The following is a 26408-nucleotide window of genomic DNA, read 5'->3' as shown; positions in this document are numbered from 1 at the left end:
GGTTTAAAATATAACAACTTAAATCAACCCTAAATGTATTCACAAAATAAATTGGCAGCTGTTTCTTCAACAATACCACAAAATGAGCAAGTTTCATCAATATCAAGATATTTACAGATAGATGAATTAAACGTGTCGTTCATCTTTTAAGTTGTTGAGCTTGTGATAACGTGTCGTAGGTCACATGATAACGTCAACACGGCGGATGATGTCCGGATCGCATTCATACTCAACGAGATTTGGCTATAAAGTACCTACTCTTTTAGCGCTCGTTAAGTAAGTACTCATTGAAATTAAGTACCTACTCATTGAGTATGCGGTTTGGAACGCAGCCACTGACTCAGATAGGTCACATGACAATGACAACATGACTAATGTGGTATGTCCATATTACATTCATACAAACATTCATACTGTATAGAGCAGGGGTTTTCAAACTTTTTGTGTGTGTGGACCATTATTTGTAATCAAGAATTTTCGCGGACCACCTCATAATACACATAATAAAATATGTCTATACAGTCCTGCCTGAATTAATCCACACCTCTAAATAGGCTAACTAGCACTAAAACTATAACTGGTCATCACATCAGTACAGCAGGCTTGTTAAAAGAAAGTTTACTGCACACAACGGCTGCCATATATTTCATTTATTTATTTACTCAAGCGCCCAAGGGCATAATTAGGTTCATTTGAACAACATGCTTATTTCCATAGCAATTGGAATCTATACAGTAATAAGAACACTTGGATATAGTCAACATTTCAAAACCTCGGGCAATTTTAGGGGATTATTAATATTCAGAGTTTTACAAGTCCTCAAAAAGTAGGCTTGAGTTTGTCTAACTGCACATACGCAAAACAATTCAGAAACACGAGATCAAGAAACTAACTGGAAATTAAAATAATAACAGGCCTTATTCATTCCATTTATAAACATTTCGTTACCTCTGCCTCTTTTCTCTTTAGAGAACCTGTTGCTATTCACCGATCCATATTTCGGTTCTAATGGCACTGAACTTGAGCGCCACTAGCCTATTTAAGTAATCACACAATAACTTGACAATTTCATTTAAATTTTATATCAATATAGGCCTAAATATTCTTTTTATATTTTATGGGAATTTACTGGTAAAATGTAAAAAAATATTATTTTATATTTTATTTTGCGTACCCTCACGGACCACAGTTTAGGAATTGCTGGTATAGAGCATACTTTTTTAACGGTAGCAATTTACTTATTCAAAAGATGTACCTACTCAGAGAGTATTCGATTTTGAATGTAGCCAGTCACTTAAGAGAATCAGCATTTTTAAATGAATCGCTTGAATGAACGATTCAATGACTTAGTTACTTGTCTCCATCTCCATTTGTAATTATGTAACCTAATTTAAAAAAATTATCTTTGATACTTTTTGTTGCCGTCATGTATGATAACAGCCATAAGCACACTTCTACATACATTATATAATTTACCTTAAAAAAGAGAGAAAGCATTACACAAACACAAATATGATACAAAGTTTCTTTTTTTAAGATATCAAGAGCAAAAAAAGGCAGGTATTATAATCTGCATTCAGAGTCAATCAGACACATGCTCAGCTTTAACTAGTAACTTAAATTTCATATACATTTACCTTTTCCAAAAATAGAAAGCATGACACAAACACAAATATTCAATGATGCAAAGTTAATTTTTTTATTTTTTTGAACATAGCAAGAGCAAGAGGCAGGCTTTATAATGTGCATTCAGAGTCAATCAGACACATTTCTTAGTTTGATTTAACTGGTTTCTTATCTCCCACCAGGAGCTGGGGCTGGGGCCGGTGCAGGGGCTGGTGCTGGTGCGGGGGCTGGGGCCGGGGCCGGTGCAGGTGCAGGAGCAGGAGCAGGAGCAGGAGCAGATGCCAGCTGTGCTAAGATGAATGGCAAGAGGCTGAGGAGGGCATTGTTGTTTGGACGCTGAGGCTGAGGCAGAGGCAGGTTAGGGGGAAAGTATGGGTAGGGATAAGGACGCTGAAATTGGTACGGGTTAAAGAAGCCTCCAGGTCGTCTCTGTAGTAATATCAGTAGAAGAACAGAGAAAGATTTACATTGAAGAAGAGTCTACACACAACAGATTTTCTAAATGAAGAAAGACATACATATATTAACACAATCAGTTGGTACTTCTATGATTTCTTTACATAAAATATTTTTGCATGGCTCAGGATCATTTTTGCACTCGAGAAAATATGGAATAAATATGATCAGATAATTAAAATTATTTTATGCAAGAGTTTTTGATTTCAAACTGACCTCTGAGGAATGGCTTGATGAGCGCTTCTCTCTATGTTCTTCATCCTCTGCCTGAAAATAAATGAATTGGTCATTTAAAGTGTAATAGAATAAGTAATAAAAAAGGTTTGTGGGGGTTGAAACATAAATTGAATGCACATCAACACATATGCATTTGATCAACAAGAGAAAGTTACTCACTAGCACGGCACAGCAGAGTCCAAAGACACAAGCAACAAGGAGGAAAGATTTCATTCTCAAGAAGAGTTACTCGGATCTAATAGAGAAAGATTCATCATGTGTAAATCGCAGTGGATAAGAATGTCTCCTAAATGTCCAAATATAAATGTAAATGCCCTAGATTCGAAGATTGCTTCTTACCTTTATGGCAGACGTATGAGAGAATTCTTTGTTTCAGGTGTGACATCAAAACAGCAGTGATAAATGCTATATATATATACATTAATGACATGCAACTGGCCAATCAGCAGAAGTAACATATAGTGACATGTTTGAAAAATGTATTTAGTATTTAGCAAGTTGGACCTTACTCAACAATTGGGAAATAGAGAAATGATTCACATAGTTGTCTTTTTTCAATGGTATATAATTGTGAACATACACTGAATTTATGCAACACATAAACAAAACAAAAGCTTAAGGCACACCTTAGGGCTTGATGTGACTGGGATTCTTTATTGAATTATAAATGTCTTCATGACATATGTCAAGGTTTTCATAAATCTTGAATTGAATATGGAATTTTAAGTATTGTATACTTTTTTCATCGAGCCCATCATCAAAAAGATGGTCTAAGTTCAGTTGAGGCAAGAAGGGGAAAAAAAATGTCCAATCTCCAAAGTAAGAGAAATAAGAACAGACACATTGATAAAATCAATTAAACTTACAACATACTGATAGTTTGTGATACATTTTACATGATGATTTAAATTTTCATAGCATTTTATAATTTATTAAACCAACCGCAATTCGTTGGACATATGTGAATCCAACAGTTCAACTTTAATTATAGCATATATGAGCTCTTTTAAAACCAAATTGATCTTTACATTTGACTTCAAACTGACATGTGACATTTATTTATTTATTTATTTGGTAAATTTAGTTCAGTTTTTACAGTAAATGGCTGGGTTAGGCAGTGTACTGGGTGTATTGGAGCTCATGTATTGGGGTTCAACACATTACAGAATCAACATTTATCATCATCACATCTAATCAATCTAAATCAATATTACATCGCTCTGTCATTGAGATTTTGTTAGGCTACTTAGTACCAACAAATAAAACTTAAATACTTTACTGTTTTGCAGTGACATATTTTCTATGCTAAAGGAAAATGTCTTAGGGACAGAGAGATTATCAGAGATGAGCAAATCCTCTGAACCAATGTAAGTTTTTAAGATGTTCCTAAGAGGTCACAATTGCATAAATTGACAGTAAGCTTTTGGGAATTTGTGGGATTTTAAGGATTATGACATGTCTAAATATTGTAATATCCTTATAGGTTAAGGTTTCGGTGCACAATGAGTAAACAAATAGCATGTGTGCAAACCCAGCATGTGTGCTAAAACTCTGAGTACATTAGCTAGACTGGGATATATCTCAGTGTTTTCACATTTCTTTCAGGACATCAAGAAGACTCAACAGATTGCATGACAGTAAGTACAATTGATACATTTAAATATACTCTACTCTCTCTCTCTCTCTCTCTCTCTCTCTCTCTCTCTCTCTCTCTCTCTCTCTCTCTCTCTCTCTCTCTCTCTCTCTCTCTCTCTCTCTCACACACACACACACTCTCTGTCTTTTTTTAATTTATTTTTTTACTTTAATTAAGTAAATGTTATCTTCATCAACTTTATTGAAGCTAGGGAAGACCGGGTCAAGTTGTCACAATTTTTACACCAGTAAATGTTTTTAAGGTTGGTTTATTTTTTTAAATCTGTACAAAATATTTTATACATTAAACAACAATAAGCTATTAAACATTTTCAAATACAACAATGGATCCCACCATTAAATAGGGTTTTTGGCAAAATGAAAACAATTATATTACTTTTTGAAGGAAAAAAAGTACAAATAACTAGCAAATGTTGTAATAAGTTGTACGCATTTTTGACATTTAAAACACATTTGACAACTCTTATATTATGGCACGTGACAACTTGCCCCAACCTTGACATGAAATTGAAAAAATACTCGTTTTCATTATATGGTTTACTGTTGTCTGAACATAGGCTACTTCATAATAGTGTGGTTTTAAAAGGGTTGTTTAAAATACTTCTTTTAGGATGTTGGAATTTGGAGATTGAAATATCTCAATTTATCATACATTTTAAACATCAAAGTTTTTGTGAGTAAAAAAAAAAGATTTGATATCTGACTGAACCTTCTCTCTTCCTCATGAGTGACTCTATGTGGCTAACTATGGTACTTGCATTCAGAATTAGTTGCAGTCTTTACATTTAGTTTATTTATTTAGTATCTTTACATTTATTACATTGATCTGTCCTAGTTCAAATGCTTTCTCTATTTAATATCAGTTGTACTGAATTGCCATCATTACTGAGATGACTACGATTTCAGATCTGTTAGGATCTTCTTTTCTAAATAAGGTTAAAAAAAGCGTGCCATCCCAAAATGAAGAGTCTCATATTATTGACTGTCCTGTGGCTCATTTCCTCGGGAGCAGTAAGTAAATTGTTTTTTGAATTATGTTTTTACTCTCTTTATATCACATATTATTGTACTAGTATGTAAATAGTATGTCATTTAAGCCTGTAGACCTGAATCAAACAACATTCAAGATAATGTATGATGAAATAACAATTATTATAATACCATGAACTCATGTCATATAAAAATTCCTCCCAGCTTTGCCAGCGTTATAAGCCTTGGAGCTCCTCTGGCAGTGATGAGGTAAACTACCAATGCTCCCAGTTATAAAAAATATGTAATTTTCTCCTGAAGCTGAACAAAATGCCTCATATGCGAATGTTCTATGTGACTGTTTAAAATGTCTTTGCTCTAGAGGATCTATTGGCCCTATTTTCCTGGAGGTCGTTATTATCATGTGAGGCCGGTTCGACCTGGACCTCTGTTCCCACTGTGGCCATTTCAGTGGCCCCTGCTGCTGCCTCGTCCAGCCCCTGCCCCTGCCCCTGCCCCTGCCCCGGCCCCGGCCCCGGCTCCGGCTCCCGCCCCTGCACCAGCACCCACACCCAGTCCCCCAGTCATCCCCACCACCATTCGTGGAGATGGTGGAAAGTAGAGCAGGGGTTGTTTTGTAAAGTACCCTTGACATTTCAGTAATGCTTTCAATAAAAATAGTGAAGCTGTTTGACATGTTATTTGGTAGTTATTTATAAATAATACAACTGTAAAATAAAAAAATTTCCCCACATTTATTTAATTATACATTTAACATTGGTTGGCAAACCCTGCTATAGAGGAATTTGTGTTATATGTGAAGTTAACCATGTACTTCAATATTAAATGGGCACACAAACTCGTGAAGTACTACTATACAGAATACACTTATGATATGGTCTTGTACGTCATATTTCGGATCATTGTAGTCAATCAAATTTTAAATATCCAACAACTTGCTGCCCAAGGTCTGTGACCAAATGCTAATATTAAGCATATAGTCACTCAAAATAGTGAAGTGAAAATAATTTCTGAATGAACATTCTGTCATTTCAGATTATAAATTGGAAGTGTTGTTTAATTCAAGGTCAATGCATGCAACTCTGAGGCATTATGCACTACAGTATAGGTGTGGTGCAAGTGTCAACAGAGAAAGATGTGGATATGTAATTTTGAGATTTTGAGATTGTTTTGGGTGGGACAGTATGACTCCTGCAAGTCAATACACACTTATTAAACAGTCTATTTTAAGAGGAAATGTCTTCAAATGCATCTTGTGATACCATGGCAAGTCTATAGCATGCAGTCTACACGCTGTCTTGCTTCAAAATGGTACTCAAAAATGAGCACAGTTGAATTTTTTAAAAATGATGGAGTCTTGTCGTTTGCATATCCAGTCATGTTTAGGGAATTCCTGGTTTTATTGTTAAAACTGCTGTCTGTGTCTGCATTACAATTTGGTCTGAACCCAACTTAATAATAACAGTTATCTCTCCACAATGTGAAATTAGTATAGTTCGTACTGTGGGAATGACAGAATTATACTGTCATTAACTGAACCAAAGTGGCTTTTCAGAAGGTAGCTGTGGTTTTGCTTTAATCAACATTGTGAAGACGAAATCAGTGAAAAGCGACCTCAGATGAGACAAACGTTTCTGGTGTGGGGGAACACAACATCTTGATTTATTGAAATAAACCAGATGTCTTCATTATTCTGACACGCTATCTTGTTTCTTCTCTAAAATGTGCTTGCTGTGAGAATAAATCTATGGCATTCACTTACAGACTACCACAAACACACCTAGTTTTTATGATCATATTTATCTTTTATTCATTGACTACTATAAAACTGAACCAATATATCAAATCACCCAAACTCGTCTGGATACGTCTAACATTTGGTTTGATTTGATGATTCATTCAGACACTAAGTGTTATCTAATAAATTATGGTCTGAGGTTCAATATTGTCTGAGGTCAGAGCCCATCTCCAGAGCTGATTGGTTGTTTGATGAATGGACACAGTTTAAGTACACCCTTCTCCAATTGCATTTTTTCTTTGTGATCAAAGGATTTTGAAGTGAGTATTTGGATTTTTTCTGTCATGCAATATTAGCTATTAATTTCACATTGTTGCATAGTGTACATGTATTTACTGTGTGTGTATCCTTAGGTATGACACAAATGAGGCTTTATAGCGTTGCTCACATGTTTTCTAGCTGGAACATTTGGAGTTCCGGTGAGTCATTACAGTCATCTCTTTTCATCCAGATACATTTTTTATGTTCTCCTTAAGACATTCTTTTCACCATAAATAACTTTTTACCTACATGCCATCTAACTCTGTGTGAATTCACTTATGCATTAATAATCTGAGGTGCAGTTAATGGTGAAATGGCATAATGTATTATTGCTTGTTTACTTGATTATTTTATACTTATTTTATTCAATTAACCTTTTCATAGATCTCCCAAAATGCTCCCCAAAAAGTCCCAATGGGAGATTTGCCAGCACAAGGAACCCCAGTGATACAGTCTTCACCATCTGGGGCCGAGGTACTGTTACAAGCCCATCATGTGCCACAGCAGTTTCAGCCTAAATCTCCCAGAGTGCCCTCTAGTCCTCAGCAACAGCTGGCCGCTCTGACCAATCCATGGGCCTCTAATCCCAACCCCAATGTAGGTCTCGGTCAACTTCCATCACTCTTTCAATCCTTTCCCTATCCTCATCCCCAGCAACCACAGGTAAGAAACTTTTATAGGTTCTCTTGAATAATGAATTGACAAATTTCTTATCTTAATAAGACAGCCCATGAATTAATTTGGTAACACTTTATTTCAATAGTCCACTTTACACATTCGACTGCAAGAAACTTTGCAACTACATGTCATCTACCAGTCATTAGAGTAATGAGTCCAGTCTGACAACTATCTTGATGTTCCCTCAATATACAATCTACTGACTATTAGTAACTTTGCAAGTATATGTCTCATTCTACTTATTCGTCTAACACTAAACTTAACCCTAACCCCAAACCTTACCCAAACCTAACAGCCATCTAAAACTCTAATGATAGTTAGTTGACATGTAATTGCTTGTAGTTAGCAGACTATCGAAATAAAGTGTAACCAGCTTTTTAAATAACATGATATAAATAATATTATTATTTAAAATAATACTATTTAAAATATTAAAAAGGCTTTTAGAATTTATTAAATTCTATAAATTATAAAAATACATTTAGTAAAATACATTTCTCACTCCTATATTTTTCAGTTTTTCTATTATCCCATCCTTGGACCACAATCCAGGAACCCAAAAGTAAGAGTGTTTCCATACAATATTAGAAATATGTGTGGTTTTGTTTGTAGTCATCAAAAATACACCATAGGAAGAGCTAACAGACTGTCTGGGTTCAGCAGGTTTATTCTGATATGAGGTCTAAACCCAAACTTAATTAAAGTTAGGCAAACACATTGCCCCTAAACGCAGGCATGTGCATGTCAACACGGCCCATGCGTCCCATGTTCTGTGTGTGACATAAATTTAGACAGAGATTTAAGCAAAATATTTATTTATAAAAAATAAAAAAACTTTTCAAAGATATAGTGATGTCTGATCTTTTTAAAACTTCTAAGCTTAATGTTGTAGGATTTAGAAAATATGAATAGAGGTTAAGAGAAGAAAAATATCAAAATTGGCACAATTAGGTCACAATTAAATAAGCAAATTTGTGACATTATCTATGTCACAAAAAAATGGGAACAGGCTAAATACTTGCTCAAGTTTTTAATGATTGTAATATATTTTATAACAAAAATTAGAATAGAAAAAAAAAATCAATAAATCAAATCAAATAAAGAAGCATCTTCACTAACAGTCTTTTTTACCTGAAGTTCCTCAGAGCTCAATCCACCATATGGTCCAGCCTTTAAAAAGCATTCACATAAGGAATTACCCCCAAATAACATATATTTAGAGAACAAACATTTAATTGTATAACAACTCATGCCGATTCATTCACCATTCGTTGTTGAATCTGTGGAACCATGTAAAGAAATTGTTGAACCTGTGGAAAAACACATGATATAAGAATATTGAAAACACTAGATTAGCTTGAGTCCAGAATGTTTGTTTTGATACCTGTTGTTGCTGAGGCTGGTTTGGATGCATTTCGTGAGCATTTGGCTTGTGTTGTTTGTTTTGTGCCATTAATTGTCGTGAAGCTGGGACTGCATTAGCAGGATATTGTTGAGATGTTGCGTGCTGGAAAACAAGCACTTCATAGGAGAACTGATTATGGAAAGGAGCATTTGAGAACTAATTGTTAAAGTTTTGACTTAGGAGATTGACAAGTGAGCAAAAAGACAATAGTTAGAAGTAGATTCTGGGACAAATGAGATTCAATCAAGAGTGAATGAACTCAATGACTCCTCTTAGGATTGTTGGATGCTGAACTGACAAATTTCTGACAGAGATTTTATTTGTGTGCACACATTTTACTGATACACGAGGCCATATATTACGTCAACCCTCCTTGTTTGGACACATCAAGTGCATCAGGTTTCCTCGATAAATCAAAACTCCTCAGACGGGAAGATTTCCTCCAGCGAAATATTCTTGATAATATACCAGAGTTTAAACACAAAGGCTTGCTTGAGGAAGAAGCTCTTGTTCCAGCGTCCCCACCACTGCTTTCCGATACTGTTAAGATCAACCCTCATTTGTACCCCTAAGACAAATCTTTGCACATATTTACTGCAAGATTTATTTAAATATGCATTTTGTATCATGCTTATGGTTTATATATGGGTTAAGGCAGCATAATGGAAGTTTTTAAAATATTTTTCTAAAACTGTACTTTGTTTACTATTTCTCTATCTTTTATTCTTCCCAGTATGAACTAAAGTTTTGACTTTGTTGTGGACTAAAAGATTTAAAAATCAAAACCATTTAAAATTATTTCTGACTTTTGTACTGTGAACTTTGTGTGTGGTCCCCAACATATATACTAGACATATGATTAAATATAAAGTTAATTACAGCCTGAGGCTCCTTCTGTGTTGCATACAGTATATCTGTCATCAAGTGTCAGCTGTGTTAATAGAACTGGAAAAATGTGCACATTTAACCCAGAGAATCACAATATGAGTGAATAAAAAATTGTTTTAAACTATAGAATTAAAGTGCAGAGCATTTCTGAAAGTTCTTAAAATGCCATCAGAAAAACAGAATCGCCTACTGGTAAGGGACACATACAGAAAGGATCAGGGAAACAATGTACTGTTAACTTGTTTAAAAAGAATGGGATTGAAGTAATTCATTGATTGTAAGTGATTATTGAGCCAAGGACCAGTTTACTGATAACTGGTCAGTACATGAAGGCACATTAGAATGTATCAAAAAAATACAAAATATTACAAGATTAATGGCAATAAATTATATATATATATATATATTTTTTTTTTTTTTTTTACTTTTATACAGTACCTGGAAAAAAATAACATAATAAAAACATTAGTGGACTATTTTTTATCTTTTCAAATAATTTCATACCCAATTGTTTTTTAACCTTTCCATGAAAGTCAACAGTCAATTTATTGACTTTCACTGCAGTTTCCCAATGTAATATAATGTAAATAGAACAATAAATAGGTATATAGTTCTATCCACACAATATATGTATTGCAATAACCATATAAATTCAACAGAAAATTATTCAAAATATTGCTTAGGTACAGTCTATTTTGGTACTTATTATTTATAATATTATTTATAAATACTTTATTTTCTAGCAGTGTCCTCAGTCAGGAAGAAGGTTCTTACAGTTTGAACAAGTGTGAACATTGCTGTCAGAGAGCTATTATGATTTCATCACATGTGCCATAAATGTATTTTCTGATTGCGTTTGATTTATTTGTACTATATATAATGCCAAATCATTATAATCTCAGCCAAAATGTTGCTTTGAGATAAGCAAAGATATATATTTGATTTGAATGCACATTTTTCCCTTTATAAAGGTACTTGGCTGGTCACCAAAGCCAATCAGATGCTGATGTTATGGGCCTTTTGTTTTCAACGAGAATATAAGGAGTAGATCTAGAGCAGTATCAAAAAATCCTAGTCTTAACTCTCCTGTTCTTTGACCCACAGTAATTTATGTATTATGAGCTAGAATACAAACCTGTCATGTTAGTTTGGTCCAAACATGAAATTAATACATAGAAGGGTGAATTCAGGTTGATTTGGACAATTTTTCCCAGTCATTTCAATGACAAAAGTGTCCCAATCAATCTGGATTCACCCCTATTTCAATAAAATGACTCAAGGAATATGGGAATATACAGTGTCATATACAGTAGGATAGTACATCATGTATTTTATAAAAAGTGTGTATGATGATCTACAGGCTCTTCCTGCGGCCGCCGCTGCTGCTAGACCTCTGAAATAAAGATTGTAAGTGTGGAGTGGAGGGAAACAGATTAGCCTACTATAACCATTATATTACTCATACATATTACATTTTATATTATAGTAATATTTTAGATATACATTATATCATATATAAATATAAAATGTTACATTAAAAATCTAATTATTATATTATATTATATTATATTATATTATATTATATTATATTATATTATATTATATTATATTATATTATATTGTATTTTCATTTTTTTTAGCTTCTGCCAGCTCAACAGGCTGCAGCTGGAGGTTCTGTAAGTTGGGTTTAATTTCTTTTTGCAGAGTATTCATTATCTTCCGCTAGTTGAGCATGCAATCGGTTTTTCTTATTCTTCACAGGGTCAACCTATCCGTGGCTTCATTAAACATGAGATTCCCCAGCCCGCAGGCAAAGAAAGTATTGAATTTGTATGTGTTTCTATCTTTTTTTATTCCCCTACTGCTACATGAAATCCTCCATTTCTCATCAACCATGTAGAAATTCATTAATTTCCCCTCTGTGTTCTAGCTGTACCCCTTTGACTTTCCTCAACCTGCCCCTGCTGTCCCAGCTGCCCCAGTATAGTCCGAACTAATATATATATATATATATATATATATATATATATATATATATATATATATATATATATATATATATATATTAATAATATCACATATATATGAGCCTGTATATAATTTGTTGTACTTTTGTAGGCTCCTGTTCCAAAGGATGATGATGATGATCATGTTGACTAAACCAGGTTGGTTAAGTAATAATTATAACCTATATATATATAATCATTATGCTGCAATGCCACAAATTAAACAGTTTTTGCATTGGAATATGCAACATTGTACACTGGTAGTGACTGACATTTTAAATAGAGAAAAACTCCATCTGGCAGTTTTTTTTAAACATTATTATAGATACAAAATAGAAATCTTTCTGTACAATGCAACACATTTCTAAAGCCTCCGTCTTTTCTTTTTCTCACAGATGAAAGGATAAGCTGACCACCAATTCCTGAACGACAAAGAAGCTGCTTGTGTTTTGCAGAGTGACTGCATAAATGCTCTTCTACTTTAGAAATAATGATGACCCATCAAATGGTGCTTTTTCCGTGGCTTGATGCTTTAGAGCCATACAATCATATGCTTTTTTTTTTTGGCAAACATGTTTTTAAACCTTGATTTATAATAAAGCGTACAATCAATACTTTGTCTCCTCGTGTGTGTCATTATTAGCATTTATTGTGAAAAGTTTTTTTTAGATTGTTTATTCATACATAACAATTCCTAGCTTGGCTGAAAATAAATATCATCCCAAGAAAGCTCTTCATAACCTGACATTGTTGTTCAGACAGTTCTCTTGCTGCAATTAAACATCACTTAGTTTGTACACAAAAAACAAACTCAGTTCCTATTTTTGATATTTTGTAGCTTCAAAAATATAGGCTGGTGATATCAGCAGTTTCCTCAACTGTTATCATTATAATAATAGCAGACAGAAAGGCAGACAAAGTCTGACTACAGGTCATTTTCTCAATAACCATCTTTCTCTATATGTGAGGTCATGATAAAGTCTAGTCTGAGAGGGATTGGTTAAGAGCTAAGCCAGAGAGCAAATAAAAGCAAGAAAACTCATGTCTCAGAGCTATAACTCTACCTGCAACCAAGGTGAGAAAGCTGGTGACCATTTTCGTACACTGTAAGTGCTTCTCTTTTTATGTTATTGTTTAGAAATAGCACGCACTCATTGGTGTTGTCTGTCTTAGGTCACATTTTTGCTTGTGTAAGGCTGGTGATTCCTTAAACATGTGGACATCTATCCTGTGTCTTCTTCTGGCGGGTGCAGTATCCGCAGCACCAGTAAGTACACATCAAACCTTTTTAAAGGAATGTCTTTGTACTTATTAAGGCTTGTTTTATGTGTCTGTGTCACCCAGATGCTGAAACTGATCCTTTTTTTGTGTGTGCGTGTTTATATCTCTCTCTAGCTTTCACCGTTTTTCAATTATCTCCCTCATTATGGCAGCCCAAGGCAGGTGGGGCTAACCACACATGCACATTATTGACTTCTTTTCCGTATCCAAAAATGGCATAAAAGTCTTTGGAATCTCTTGCTTTAACCATAATCAACACATTGCACCCAGTTGTATGATGAAAATAGCTCTGTAATATTACAGTGTATGATGACATGCTTCTCCATGACATGTGTTTATATGATATATAGGTTTAACTATCCTGAGGTTGCTGCAGAACACGTTTTGAACATACTATATATAACGGAACATGTTTTTTTTGGGCATCCACTAAAGTAAATTTTAACTCCTTTTATTTTCTTAGGGGATACCATCACAGCCACAGCCTGGTCTGAACGCTCCAATCAGCATGGAAATCGTATGAGCTATTTTTTTTTTCTTCTGTTTGTAAACACCTTAAACATAACAATTCAAATTTGTACCAAGAAACCCTGTAAAAATGTGCATTTGGTGTAAGGATTTATTTCTCCCTGATCTAAAAATTACTTTTATTAAGATAGTGTACCTGATCTAACCCTTAAGAAGGAGTTTCATTAGGTTAGAGTAACCTAATGCACTGAAAAAAATACAGTGTAGGATTTAATTTGAGAATTTTCATTGAGAAAACACTATGAAATTTCACAAATACTTTTAATTTAATTTAAGTTAAATCTAAAGTCCAGACCAAGACCTAGCACATTTTAGAGTACCTGAAAAAAAAAAATCAAATGTGTATGTGGTCTAGCCCTTGACAAATGATTTTATTAGGTTAGTAGCCTCGTGTACTAACTGTAAACAAAAAAGTTGCTGCCTTAAATTTTTAAATACAATCAACTTGTATGGTTAAGTCATTTAAACGTAAATTACAGCAAACTGATTCGATAATAAGTTGAATCTTGTATAACTTATAAAAATGTGAAAATTGCTTAAATTATTTTGATGAGTTGAAGCAATGTAGTTTTACAGATGTATTCAGTCAAATTAAATATTTTTTTTCACATTTCTGTTTTAAGATAGTACCACATGAAGCACCTTTTAGATAACATGAAAAAAAGCTGTATGTCGTGAATGACATTTGAAAAGTGTTATTATTATTTTTAATTAAATAGATTTTCCCACCGAGATTCCCTACTAATCCAGCAGGGGGCGCAGCGGGCACATCGGTAAGTATGTTTAGGTTTGCTATCTGCGAGGTTAGCTTGTTTTCCTAACATATATCAGCTACACAGCTTCTTTGTTAGGTGCATTTTTGAGATGTAAACTTTCAGCTCAATCAGTTGAATCAATATCCTACCTCGTGTGTATAGGCCTACTAAAAGACTAGAACATAATTACTACCATTCACGCTGTGGCATGTCTCTCTCTTTCTGCTTTTACTAGTCATTCCCTACACAAGCGTTCATCAAGTACTCTCTCCCCAAGGCTCCCGGCAGAAAAAGCGTGGAAATCGTGAGTGAACAGACCCGAAGGCTTATTTCAGCCCCTTTTCTGACTTTGATAGAAATGTTTATATGATGTAGGCTAGAAAGTCAATCCAGCAGAGTGTTACTTTTATAGCTTCTTCTAATGCTTCAACATCATCCTTGCTCATCCCCTCTGATGCAGTGAACTCAATGGTGATTTTGTTTTTCTTTCTCCTTATTGAAGTTTTACCCATTTGACTTCAGTCAGCGCCAGGTAGGATTTACTTTGAAACTAGTTAATTTCTCAAATAATTACAAAGAAGCGGCAAGCATTTTGACATTTTGAAGTTGAAATGGATTATGTCTGTTGTTTTCTCATCCAATAAATAGCTGAGCCTTTCAAATTTGACTTATTTCTGGGAGTACTAGTTGAATTGTTTTCCTGTTTATCTCTGAAAAGCTGATTTGAAAAAATCTGGTTTGTATAAATAAAGGTGACTTGTTGTTTACATTTCAGGACCAACCAAAAGTTCCCCTGATACCTCAACTTCCAAATGTAAATTCTTTAAATTGCTTAAACATTTTGACATTATATATATATATATATATATATATATATATATATATATATATATATATATATATATACACACACACACACATATATAAATATTGTAATTTATTTTTATATATGTTTGTCAATATATAGATCTTCCCCTTTGACTTCATGCCACAGACAGTTCCTCAACAGCCACCCATGGTGAGAAAAGAAATGCTTTGAACCTCTTTGGTTTCATAATTACCCAATGCGATTATCACTTGCACTGTTATTGGAATTTGCTGAAACACTTGAATCTTGAAACACAGTGAGCTTTTATTGCATTTCTACACTTCTACACAGAACCCATCATTCCAGGATGGTCCTCCACAAACCCAAGATCCTCAGCAGCAAACCCAGCCGGAGCAGCAGGCTCAGACAGGACAGGTGTGTGTGTGTGTGTGTGTGTGTGTGTGTGTGTGTGTGTGTGTGTGTGTGTTTAAATGCATATTTTTGAGAAGCAAAAATCACAACCCTCAGTAAAGCTCTGATTTGACAACATAATTACTCCTTCAGTGCTGCATTTAGCCAGTATGCTTTTAACCAAAATGAGAACTTGCGAATCTCGTATATATGTCAGCAGCAGTTTTGCAGAAAACAGCAGATTATGTGCACTACACGCTTGTTAATTATCCATACTTTCTTTCAGGTGTCTAACAAGCCATGAAGACCGGTGAGATACTGCTTATGTGTATCTGAATATGATTCATTCATCCTAATTTTGAATTGCAATAGTTTTAATAATATTTCATCATTGCTTGACATCACTCTTTCATTCTTGTTTATCATATCATTTCTTATGCCTACAGGCTCATCTTTGAAGCTGAGTGAGTGAAAAACGTCAAACAACAAGAGTGTGAAACTTCCCCCCCCCCCCCCGCCTAATGCTATTTAGAATTAGTAAATACTTTTTTCCTGGGATAATAATTTAAAACGAGCTGATTTTTTGAACATGAAGATGATCTACAGATATAACAATTTTTTTTTAAAGATCTGTAAATGCATGGAATGCATATAGAAATGTGCTGTTTTGGTCTTATTCTGATGTGAGAAAATTATACCTTTAAGCAAATGTCAGTTCTGAGTATTTTCTCATGTATACTTTTGTGAGTAGTGTTTCATTAATAAAGTTGATTAAAGAACAACAATTTTTTGATTATCTATCTTTGTGGTAGTTGTTACAAAATAACATGACATTTGTAATGCATACTAGTAATTCATTAAAATAATACAAAACATGTTAAAGGTTAAAGTGAAATATTTTGCACCGACACCTTGAACATTATGCAGTATAATAAACGTATTGCATGTTAAAAAAACGTAGGAGTCCAAAGAGTTTGTTAGGCCACGTTCAACCTCAAGGAACTTTGAGGATGTGTAAAATATCAAATTAGAGAATTATTTATAATGCTCATTCAAACAAAATTCTGAGAAATTCGAGAATACATTTTTCAACATGGATTGTCTGGCCATAAGGAATTCTAATAGTCTCCTACATGCAGAAATGAACACATGTAATTAGCAATTAATCAATCCATTCTTTTATATTTGCTCTGAGATATGTTGGCACATTGGGCATCAACATTTAATAATATTTTGAGATTGAGTTTATCTGCTCATCATAACGGGGTTTAATTAGCTCTGCGATTCTAATTCAGTTCTAATTATATATATTATACACTGCCCTATCAAAAAAGAAAAAAAACGTTTTTTAAATCATTTAATTTAAATAAGCAAATGCTTAAGAGTCAATGATTGGATCATTATAGCAGTAATTATAATAGCATGTTTTATGTTTGGCAACAGTTCTTCTAACCCTAACTGATGGAGTGTGCAGATGTTCATTTTTAACCATGTGGGAAAACACATCATGGCCATATTCCAGGAAGACAAGGTCAAGATTCATCAGGCTCAAATTGTGAAAGAAGGGTTGGGAGGGACCTTGAATAATCATTTTCACACATGAATCGGCACCTCTGAGTCCCGACCTTAAATTCATAGAAAGTTTTTTGGATGTGCTGGAGGAGACTTTCCATCAGGAGGTGCATCATTATTTGGTCAAGATCTAGTATTGACAAGGCAAGAGGCAAGCACTCTGTAAAGTCTCCTCCAGCACAACCCAAAGACTTTTTTCAAATGTGAAGCAACAGCCAAATTGTTGCGTACGATGTTTGCTTATTCTCAGCTCTGCAAGTCTATAAGTAACATTGAAGCCATATCTGTTTATCTGAATATATATATATATATATATATATATAATTCAAAAGCTAATATATAAGAAATGTAAATGCAAAAGCTAATATATAAGAACTGTTGCAATTTCTTATATTTTAGCTTTTGCATTTACATTTCTTATATATTAGCTTTCTTTTACATTACATACATACATACCGGTACATATATACACATATATATATATATATATATATATATATATATATATATATATATATATATATATATATATATATATATATATATATATATATATATATGCAAAAGCTAATATATAAGAAATGTTATGATGGTATAAATTAATGTATTTAAGCTGATTCATCATGTTAAATAATATTTTTGGTTAGGTTATCATATTTTTTTTTCCAGTGGAGTGGTTTTATTTTGCGATAATAGCTACTTTTTTATTAATTAAAAAATAATTACCTTAAAGTTTGTGAATTAATAACAGGTTGAAAAAATGTAAAACTAAGGTCAATTTTGTAAATAAAAAAAATTAAAAAAATTATATATATATACAGTACACACACACACACACACACACACACACACACACACACACACACACACACACACACACACACACACACACACACACACACACACACACACACACACACACACACTGTATATATATATATATATATATATATATATATATATATATATATATATATATATATAAACATACACACACACACTAACTATATGAATTACAGGCTTGAACTGTAGGCTTCTGAACAACCAGAAAGATAATCGCCAGTTGACCCTAAGGAAACATCTATCTAGAATGACTGAAGGGGAGCCAGAGTATATGTCATCTCTTGCCTGGTTTGTTTGAGCTCAGCAAGTGGATATCTAAAAACCTTTTATGTTCACATTCTTGGAATGGAAGTCATCCTGGATCTGGATTCCCTAAAGAATAAGAATAGGCCTATCAACCCTCGAAATGCTTCAAACTTCAGACTGGGGGAAAAACACGCAGACAACAACATCTCTATAGAAGTTGTCAGTGTGGTCACTCACTACAAGGAGAAGCCAAAAGATTTATACCTATATCTCCAAAGTGAATCAGCAAGAAAAGATTTAAGTCTGTAATTAAGAGTTTAGAAGAATGTGTGATTTGAGCTTTATTGTGAAGATCTGTTGTAATTAGATCAATAAAGTTGGCAAGCTCCTACAAGTCCCACTGTCATGTGAAAGGGGCCCATTGAAAGTCATATACATACTGTACAAACTTCACCATCAAACACCACAGACAGACCCTCCTCCTGTCTGGTAGACAATTTGATTTTTTGTCTGTCTTTTTGAAGAACTGTGCACCAAGCAGAATTTCACAGTATATAATTATACATAATGGGTCATTAGCAGTTGTAATTCCAACCTTGCTTTAAGAATAAGGGCAAAAAATAGATTTCATTTTTGCTGAGAGGTGATTGGTCTGTTTCAGGAGCTGCTGAGTATATATAGTAGCCTTGTTCAGTACTTATTCATTCCACTTTAAACTTCAAGGAACCAAGCAGTCGTCCTTGTGATTTCAAAAGAGGTAAGCCCGTACCATTTCTGAGGAGTTTTAACTCATGCATGTGTCACCAGCAGTATTGAATGTGTCTATTTTTCTTTCTGCATCATAAGCTGTGAAATAATCATGATCATGAAAGCTGTGGCGTTGTTGATGTGTTTGCTGGGCTCCTCGCTAGCTGCACCTGTAAGTTGTTGTTTCTACATCTCAGTTCAAGGAAGCATAACTAAGTCAAAATTTCAAACATTTTTGACATCTTTCTCTTGCTTTGCATATTTCAGGCCCCTGACAGCGGCAGCAATGAGGTAAGACTTTTGTGTGTGATCACAATGGGTGTTAATGTACAGCCTAATGTATTTCATAATGCATACTGTGTTTTCTCTATTGCAGCAGGCAATTAATAGTCATACTAACACAGCTCTGCAGTTGATGGAACTCTACAGAATGTTAGGACAGATGCGGCAACAGGTCAGTTCAATGCTGATAATACTAAAGACATAGAGGCATTTCATAATATTAACAGAATGTGATCAATGTATTTGCAGGGTTTTGGTGCCGTTCCTACTGATGCTCAGCTGCCTGTATGTTAAGCATTTAATCACTTCATTTAAAGACTACTGTGTGAAACTGTTTTATGGATATGATGGTATTTTCTGTTCCTCACAGGCAGCACCTGTGGCACCCGCAGCACCAGCGCCTGTTGATGTAAACCCCTTTCATTCTATCATATCACATTTTATGTTTTTGAGAATAAACAATAGCCTTTTGAAAACATTTTTGACAATATTTCTCTTTTATACAGACCCAGCCTCAGGCTTCACCTCAAGCACCACAGCAGGTTAGCAATGTGCTATTGTTATTATATCATTTATGTGTCAATGTCAGTCATGGCATGATGGCATAGCATGGCAGTCAAAGATGATGTTGAGGATAAATGTAAAGAAAAATCATGTTAGATAACTGCACATCAGTTGTGTATCAAGGCCTTGCTAATGCACACATTTGTGTTTACAATACTAATTTACATTAAAGAGCACTAGAACATGGAAAGAGACACAGCTTCTGTTTATGATGTAAAGTAGCATTTTAGAGTGCAACATATACCATACATTGCTGACTAGTTTTATTTAATGATAAATGACCAAATGACACTTTACCTTTTAGCTTGGCTTTTTGCAACGAGTGGTTATAGACTTCTTTATTGACATTGAAGAAGAACCTTCAACGTCTATTGAACCTTTCCATTGCACAAAAGGTTCTTTATATTGAAAAGATTATTAAATTAAATTAAATTATTATTATTATATTCATCAGATTATAAAAACATTGAATGACACTAAGAAAAAAATGGTTCTTTTAAGAACTGTTCACAAAAAGGATGGAATTGGTAATGTTCACTCTTAAAAATAAAGGTTCTTTATTGACATCTGTGGTTCCATGGAACCTTCCCATTGCATCCCAAGGTCTTCACATAAAACCTGTTATTTTAAGAACTGTTCACTGAAAGGTTCTTTGAGGAACCTAAAATGGTTCTACAATGGCATTGCTGCAAAAAAAAAAAAAAAAAAAACCTTCAGGAATTTTACTTTTAAAGACCTACATGTAGGTAGCCTACATTAAACAAGCCGTGTGACTGAGCTATATTTTGTGTTGATGTTGAACTTTGAACATTTCTTTCAGGGCTTTTTTTTCAACCCCGCTCTTTTCGCACCCCCAGGAGATGGGTCAGATGAGGAAGGAGCAGTAGGTTTCCTCGTATCAAAACTGTATCACACATTTCACACATTAATATGGTATACTTTAAGAGCTGTGTCCCACTTTTCTATGTACTCTAGCCACAGTATCGTGGGTTTTACCCTCCCTACGGCTACCGGCCTGCCCAGCCGGCTGCTCCACTGAACTCAGATGAGGCCGAAGGAGCAGAAGAAGCAGAGGCAGCGGAGGGTGCTGAGGCAGCCGAAGCCGGAGCCGAACCTGAACCTGCTGGAACCGCTTCACCTGTCGATGCCGCTGTCGCAAACGAGATCCTACCCATTGATGTCGCTGTGGATGTTCCCGTCGAACCTGCTCCCGAAGTCAACGCTGCTGCTCCTGCTGCCGTTGATCCGGCCCTCATCCCAGAGGCACCGGTAGTTGCAGTGGAAATTGACACCACTTTGGTGGGGCCTGATGTTACTGCTGGTGCAGGGGAGGTGTTGGTGGCTGAGGCTCCCGATGCTGCCCAGCCAGTGCAGTGACAGAGGTGATCGCAAGCACCCCGCTTCTAACCAATCAGTCACATCGCTGACTTTAAGACCACATCTCTGTGGACATTGCCGGAAAAAAATGTGGCACATTCCTGTTGTGTGAAAATGTTTCCTGGCAGATTTATAATAACCTCATTGTAAGAATTGAGCCGACACTGCTGTTACTTGTTATATGTCTTCTCTTTCAGTTTCTTAAAATAAAATGTATTTTGTCTTACTGCAATTAAAAGCCTCTTTAATCAACTGAAATGTAACTATGTAATTATCCTGATATCTATATATAACAGATGATATAGTCAAACCAAAAATTATTCAGACACCAGGTATAATTTTTGATATTTTTTAACTAGTGGGTGCAGGACACTGTAGTTAATTTTTATGTTAGTAAATAACTAGGATAGCAAAATTAAGTACACTGTGACATTTTTCTTTAATTGCTAATGCAACCTTTTTACACAGGCTGAGCAAAATTAAGCATTGCTTGGTAATTGGTTGACCTAAATTGGTATTATCTAATTGTGTACTTAAATTTAACATTTGACAACTGACAGCTATTCATTTTGTGAGACATCTAACAGAACGATGGCCAAAACCAGTGAAATATCAACTGATTTGATAACTCTTGAGTTCTTGTGATATTTTATTAACATTTTCTAAACTATGCTGAGAGATGTTGAAGGTGTCTGAATAAATTTTGGTTTGATTGTATATACTATATATATATATATATATATATATATATGTGTGTGTGTGTGTGTGTGTGTGTGTGTGTGTGTGTGTGTGTGTGTGTGTGTGCATGTGTGTGCGTGTGTGTGCATGTGTGTGTGTGTGACTATATATGTATCATTATAATATACAGTACATACAATATCAAATAATATCAAACAACAACTACATATCCAATTAAACAGGCCATCTATTTCTCTGTGAGTGGCTGTGTGTGAAACTAAGACTGGAAGGTTTGTATTAATAGGATAAAGCAGATCTGTGTAAGACTGCTGACTGGGCAGATGTTGCTATGAGGTAAATCTCTCACTCTACTCTACAGGCTCACAGTGTAGCAAGCACAAAATTACATCAGTATAATGTGTGTAGACAAAAAGTAAAATGAAATTACAGTTAGTTAAATAAACACCACCAACAAAAGTGGTCATTCACATATGCCTACTAGGTGCACTCTGATAAATCAATTTAAACATGAACCTAAAAATTTGTTTTGAACAATTAAAAAACGACAGGTTGCCAAAATTCTCAGTGTAATGGTATACAGTATATGATGGGTCTCACTCATACTTTCAACTTTTGTTGGAGGGAGTATAAATGATGTACCTTTGTAGAAGACAGGGAGGAGGCTTTGTTTTTATCACTCTAGTCTCTCATTAATCTCCAAATCCTTCTCAGGGTCATGCAAGTCTGAGATATCATTACATAGCACAACAGAACAAATGAACCACACACGTGTTCCTCCTTTGAAAAAACACGAGCTGTAATTTGACTGTAGCCTATCTTTAATTTCACCAGACAGAATGTCTGTGATTCTGACAGGCTCTGTGATTCTTCTGATAAAGAGAGAATAGGACAGGATTTAGGTTAAAGAAAAACAGGTGAGTTTGTTATGACTTTGTGGCAATTTTCTTCCTCTTAGAGTATCATTTTGTCCATGTTAGATATTTTTCATTACTTTTAACAAATAGAAAGACATGTAAAGTGTAAATCAATGCTTCAGCCTATTGTTCTAGGGGGAAAGGATCATGACTATTGTACCTATATCAGGGGGGTTTGCAGTCCCTCCCCGAGTGTCTCCGATAATGGAGGTGGACACAGTGAAGGACGATGAAGACACAATTCCAGCTCCAAGTGCAGGACGTTTATTTAACATCAACAACAGCAACAACAATGAGGAGTAATCAAAGATCATTAGATCAACATAATATAATACTGTATAATATAATATAATTTTATATGAATATGTATTAGTGGTAATAGTGTACTTTGCTCTCCATATAGGGAAGCCAAGAAGAAAAAGAAAAAGGAGAAAAAAGAAAAGAAGGAGAAAAAAGAGTGGGTAGCACACTAATCTTATATTTGACATATTCTGGTTATAAATATCATTTGTTACCATATAAACCTTTCTGTTGTTCTATAGCAAAAAAGAAAAGAAAGAGAAGAAAGAAAAAAGAGAGAAGAAAGAAAAAGAAGAAAAAGAAAAAGAAAATGAGAAAGAAAAAGAAAAGGAAAAAGAAAAGGCGAAAGAAAAGGAAAAGGAGAAAGAAAAAGAAAAAGAAAAAAAGGAAGGGTTGGTATATGGATTTTTTATCAGTCATTTCTAATGTGTGATTTACAAAAGGTTAAAGTATCACCATTGATTATTGCTCACGTCAACTTCATTTTTTTTAAGGCCCAAGGAGGTGTTTGTGATTAACCCAGCGGGACTCCTGTATTATCAATGGCTGCTTATAATCACAATTCCTGTCATGTACAACTGGACAGTTATAATTGCAAGGTAATAATTAGACGTTCATGTTTTATTAAGATCAGGAGATGAGAGAAGAATACAAATTGAAGACCTTCCCTTTTTTAACCTCTGAAGTGTGCTTCCTTATCTCCATTAGTCTCTTACACTCATATACTCTAGATATGATAAAGGTCATATATTCAGCATCAAAATCCAATAAAATACATAAAATTGGTGCATTTTGTAAGCTTGATAAATGGGTGTAATGCTTTTGGGAGTATTTATATTGTGTCTCTTTGCATAGAGCCTGCTTTGAGGAGCTGCAGCATGATCATCTACTGATATGGTTCCTCTTGGACTACAGCTCCGATTTGATTTATTTGGCTGACATGGCCTTCAGATCACGAACAGGTGAATCTAACATCATTAGTAGAATTAGATGTCAATTTGTGTCATGATTTCATGTCACCTTTCTTTAACCAGGGTACCTGGAACAGGGCTTGCTTATCAAAGATGAAAAGCTCCTTCGCCAGCGGTACACCAACAGTCTCCAGTTCCGCATCGACGTCATCTCTATGCTACCCACGGACATCTTCTACTTCGTTTTAGGGTTGGACTACCCAGAGATCCGCATAAACAAGTTGCTCCGCCTGAACCGCATGTTTGAGTTCTTTACCATCTCAGAAACCATGACCAACTACCCCAACATCTTCCGAATCTGCACTTTGGTCATGTACATCATCATCATCATCCACTGGAATGCATGCCTCTACTTCTCCTTCTCCAAGTCCATCGGGTTCGGATCAGATGCATGGGTGTACCCTGCTCTCACCGAACCAGAGTTCGGAGAATTCATGCGAAAATATTCCTTCAGCCTGTACTGGTCTACACTTACCCTCACCACTATCGGAGAGACGCCATCTCCGGAGCTAGACTCTGAATTTCTATTCCACGTAGTTGACTTCCTGGTGGGCGTCTTGATCTTCGCCACCATTGTGGGTAACATTGCTACAATGATCTCAAATATGAACGCAGCCCAGGCTCAGTTCCAAGCCAGGATCGACAACATTAAGCAGTACATGCATGCGCGGCATGTCAGCAAGGACCTCGAGGAGCGTGTCATCAAGTGGTTTGACTATCTGTGGACTAACAAGAAAGCACAAAATGAAAGAGAGGTGCTGAGGTACTTGCCAGACAAATTACGGGCAGAGTTAGGCATGAACGTGCACTTAGAGACCCTCATGAAGGTGCGGATCTTCGCCGACTGTGAGGCGGGGTTGCTGGTAGAGTTGGTGTTGAAGCTTCGCCCTCTAGTCTTCAGTCCTGGTGACTACATCTGCCGCAAGGGCGATATCGGGCGGGAGATGTACATCATAAAAGAAGGCAAACTTGCCGTGGTGGCCGATGACGGCATCACTCAATTTGTCGTCCTTGGCGATGGAAGTTACTTTGGAGAAATCAGCATTCTAAACATCAAGGGCAGCAAGGCAGGGAACCGCAGAACAGCAAATATTAAAAGCATAGGGTACTCAGACCTCTTCTGCCTGTCTAAAGATGATCTGATGGAAGCGCTGACGGAATATCCCGAAGCTAAAGCAATGCTGGAAGAGAAAGGGAGACAGATTCTGCTGAAGGATGGTCTGCTTGAGCTGGACCCTGCCAAACTAAAGCCAGATGAGAGGGACTTGGATGAGCGCGTAAACCGAATGTACAACACACTGCAGATCATGCAGACCAAGATAAACAAGCTGCTGGCGGAACAGGAGGAGACACAGAAGACTATCAAACGGCGAATTGTTCAGATAGAGCGCTTTGCTGGGGAAGAGGTGGAGGATGAAGATGAAGAGGAGGAAATGGAAAAGAAGGAAGAAACCCAGGAGGAAAAGAAAGAAGAAGAGCCAGAGAAAGAGAAGGTAGAAGAAGACAAGGAAAAGATGGAAGAAAAAGAGGAGGAAAAGATGGAAGAAGTGACCGAAGAGAAAATGAAAGACGAGGAGCCATAGGATAAGAGGATAAGAACTTGTGAGAATAGCTCTGGATGAAATTCGCAGATGAAGATAAATCTAAACGTTCAAATTAAAAACAACAACTTCAATCTTGTTCATATAGTAACAATAATTTGTTTAGCCAATTTGAGTTTGTTCAATCTGTCTTCAATCAGCCAATAAATTATTTTAAAGGCAACAACAGATTTCTTATTTGCCAATTAGCCAATTAGCAATGCAAGTTTGCAAGTTGCCAATTAGCAATGCAAGTTTTAATTTGTATTCCTTTCAAAAATATGTTTGATTTTTTTTTTCATGCAGTAAACCTTTTCATAAGTACAACTCAAAAAAAAACATCCAGGCAATACCTTCAAATAGATGTGCTCTGAACATCACCACACAATAGATAACATAACAGTGACAATAAAATAACAGAAGCTTAAATAAACCATGCTAACAGAAATGCTAACAGAACACACCATTATTTATTCATGTGGCAATGCATACTGGGAGCTCTCAAATCAGTAGCATTGTTCAATATTGT

The 26408-nt window shown here is 35.3% G+C and overlaps 3 protein-coding genes and 1 long non-coding RNA gene across 5 annotated transcripts; all 4 read left to right on the top strand.

Moving 5' to 3' along the window:
* The first annotated feature begins 11633 nt into the window (after nucleotides 1–11633).
* On the top strand, nucleotides 11634–11978 carry LOC143754012 (uncharacterized). The gene is made up of 3 exons (XR_013207859.1): nucleotides 11634–11671; nucleotides 11757–11825; nucleotides 11926–11978. It is a non-coding gene; the product is annotated as an uncharacterized LOC143754012 (long non-coding RNA).
* A 1040-nt stretch (nucleotides 11979–13018) lies between these two features.
* LOC143754010 (uncharacterized) lies at nucleotides 13019–16363 on the top strand. 2 transcript variants are annotated; one of them, XM_077246945.1, is made up of 12 exons: nucleotides 13019–13076; nucleotides 13175–13268; nucleotides 13397–13444; nucleotides 13746–13799; nucleotides 14530–14583; nucleotides 14801–14869; nucleotides 15068–15097; nucleotides 15341–15379; nucleotides 15533–15583; nucleotides 15725–15808; nucleotides 16071–16094; nucleotides 16231–16363. In XM_077246945.1, exons 2-11 carry the CDS (start codon nucleotides 13215–13217, stop codon nucleotides 16086–16088), a joined length of 501 nt encoding a protein of 166 aa, XP_077103060.1. In that variant the 5' UTR covers nucleotides 13019–13076; nucleotides 13175–13214; the 3' UTR covers nucleotides 16089–16094; nucleotides 16231–16363. The 2 variants fall into 2 exon arrangements, with proteins under 2 accessions (XP_077103060.1, XP_077103058.1); XM_077246943.1 differs by lacking the exon at nucleotides 13019–13076 and adding an exon at nucleotides 13077–13107.
* A 2947-nt stretch (nucleotides 16364–19310) lies between these two features.
* enam (enamelin) lies at nucleotides 19311–21415 on the top strand. Its single transcript, XM_077246959.1, has 8 exons — nucleotides 19311–19364; nucleotides 19460–19483; nucleotides 19569–19646; nucleotides 19724–19759; nucleotides 19845–19883; nucleotides 19981–20016; nucleotides 20859–20921; nucleotides 21014–21415. Exons 1-8 carry the CDS (start codon nucleotides 19311–19313, stop codon nucleotides 21413–21415), a joined length of 732 nt encoding a protein of 243 aa, XP_077103074.1.
* Nucleotides 21416–22836: 1421 nt separating this feature from the next.
* cnga1a (cyclic nucleotide gated channel subunit alpha 1a) lies at nucleotides 22837–26027 on the top strand. Its single transcript, XM_077246433.1, has 6 exons — nucleotides 22837–23327; nucleotides 23432–23485; nucleotides 23571–23720; nucleotides 23823–23927; nucleotides 24184–24290; nucleotides 24363–26027. Exons 1-6 carry the CDS (start codon nucleotides 23176–23178, stop codon nucleotides 25880–25882), a joined length of 2088 nt encoding a protein of 695 aa, XP_077102548.1. The 5' UTR covers nucleotides 22837–23175; the 3' UTR covers nucleotides 25883–26027.
* Nucleotides 26028–26408: the final 381 nt, after the last annotated feature.

Source organism: Siphateles boraxobius, unplaced genomic scaffold (assembly GCF_051911475.1).
Source record: "Siphateles boraxobius isolate OS27281-9 unplaced genomic scaffold, OSU_SipBor_1 29, whole genome shotgun sequence".
Classification (NCBI taxonomy): Eukaryota; Metazoa; Chordata; class Actinopteri; order Cypriniformes; family Leuciscidae; genus Siphateles; species Siphateles boraxobius.
This window is presented reverse-complemented; position numbering and strand designations above follow the sequence as displayed.

Coding starts and splice junctions, on each gene's coding strand:
- LOC143754010 (XM_077246945.1), top strand. CDS start 13,215: ATGTGGACATCTATCCTGTGTCTTCTTCTGGCGGGTGCAGTATCCGCA. Junction 13,800..14,529: donor CTCCAATCAGCATGGAAATC/GTATGAGCTATT, acceptor TTAATTAAATAG/ATTTTCCCACCGAGATTCCC. Junction 14,584..14,800: donor GGGGCGCAGCGGGCACATCG/GTAAGTATGTTT, acceptor TGCTTTTACTAG/TCATTCCCTACACAAGCGTT.
- enam (XM_077246959.1), top strand. CDS start 19,311: ATGAAAGCTGTGGCGTTGTTGATGTGTTTGCTGGGCTCCTCGCTAGCT. Junction 19,365..19,459: donor GCTCCTCGCTAGCTGCACCT/GTAAGTTGTTGT, acceptor TGCATATTTCAG/GCCCCTGACAGCGGCAGCAA. Junction 20,017..20,858: donor CACCTCAAGCACCACAGCAG/GTTAGCAATGTG, acceptor CATTTCTTTCAG/GGCTTTTTTTTCAACCCCGC.
- cnga1a (XM_077246433.1), top strand. CDS start 23,176: ATGACTATTGTACCTATATCAGGGGGGTTTGCAGTCCCTCCCCGAGTG. Junction 23,328..23,431: donor AACAGCAACAACAATGAGGA/GTAATCAAAGAT, acceptor CTCTCCATATAG/GGAAGCCAAGAAGAAAAAGA. Junction 23,486..23,570: donor GAAAAGAAGGAGAAAAAAGA/GTGGGTAGCACA, acceptor GTTGTTCTATAG/CAAAAAAGAAAAGAAAGAGA.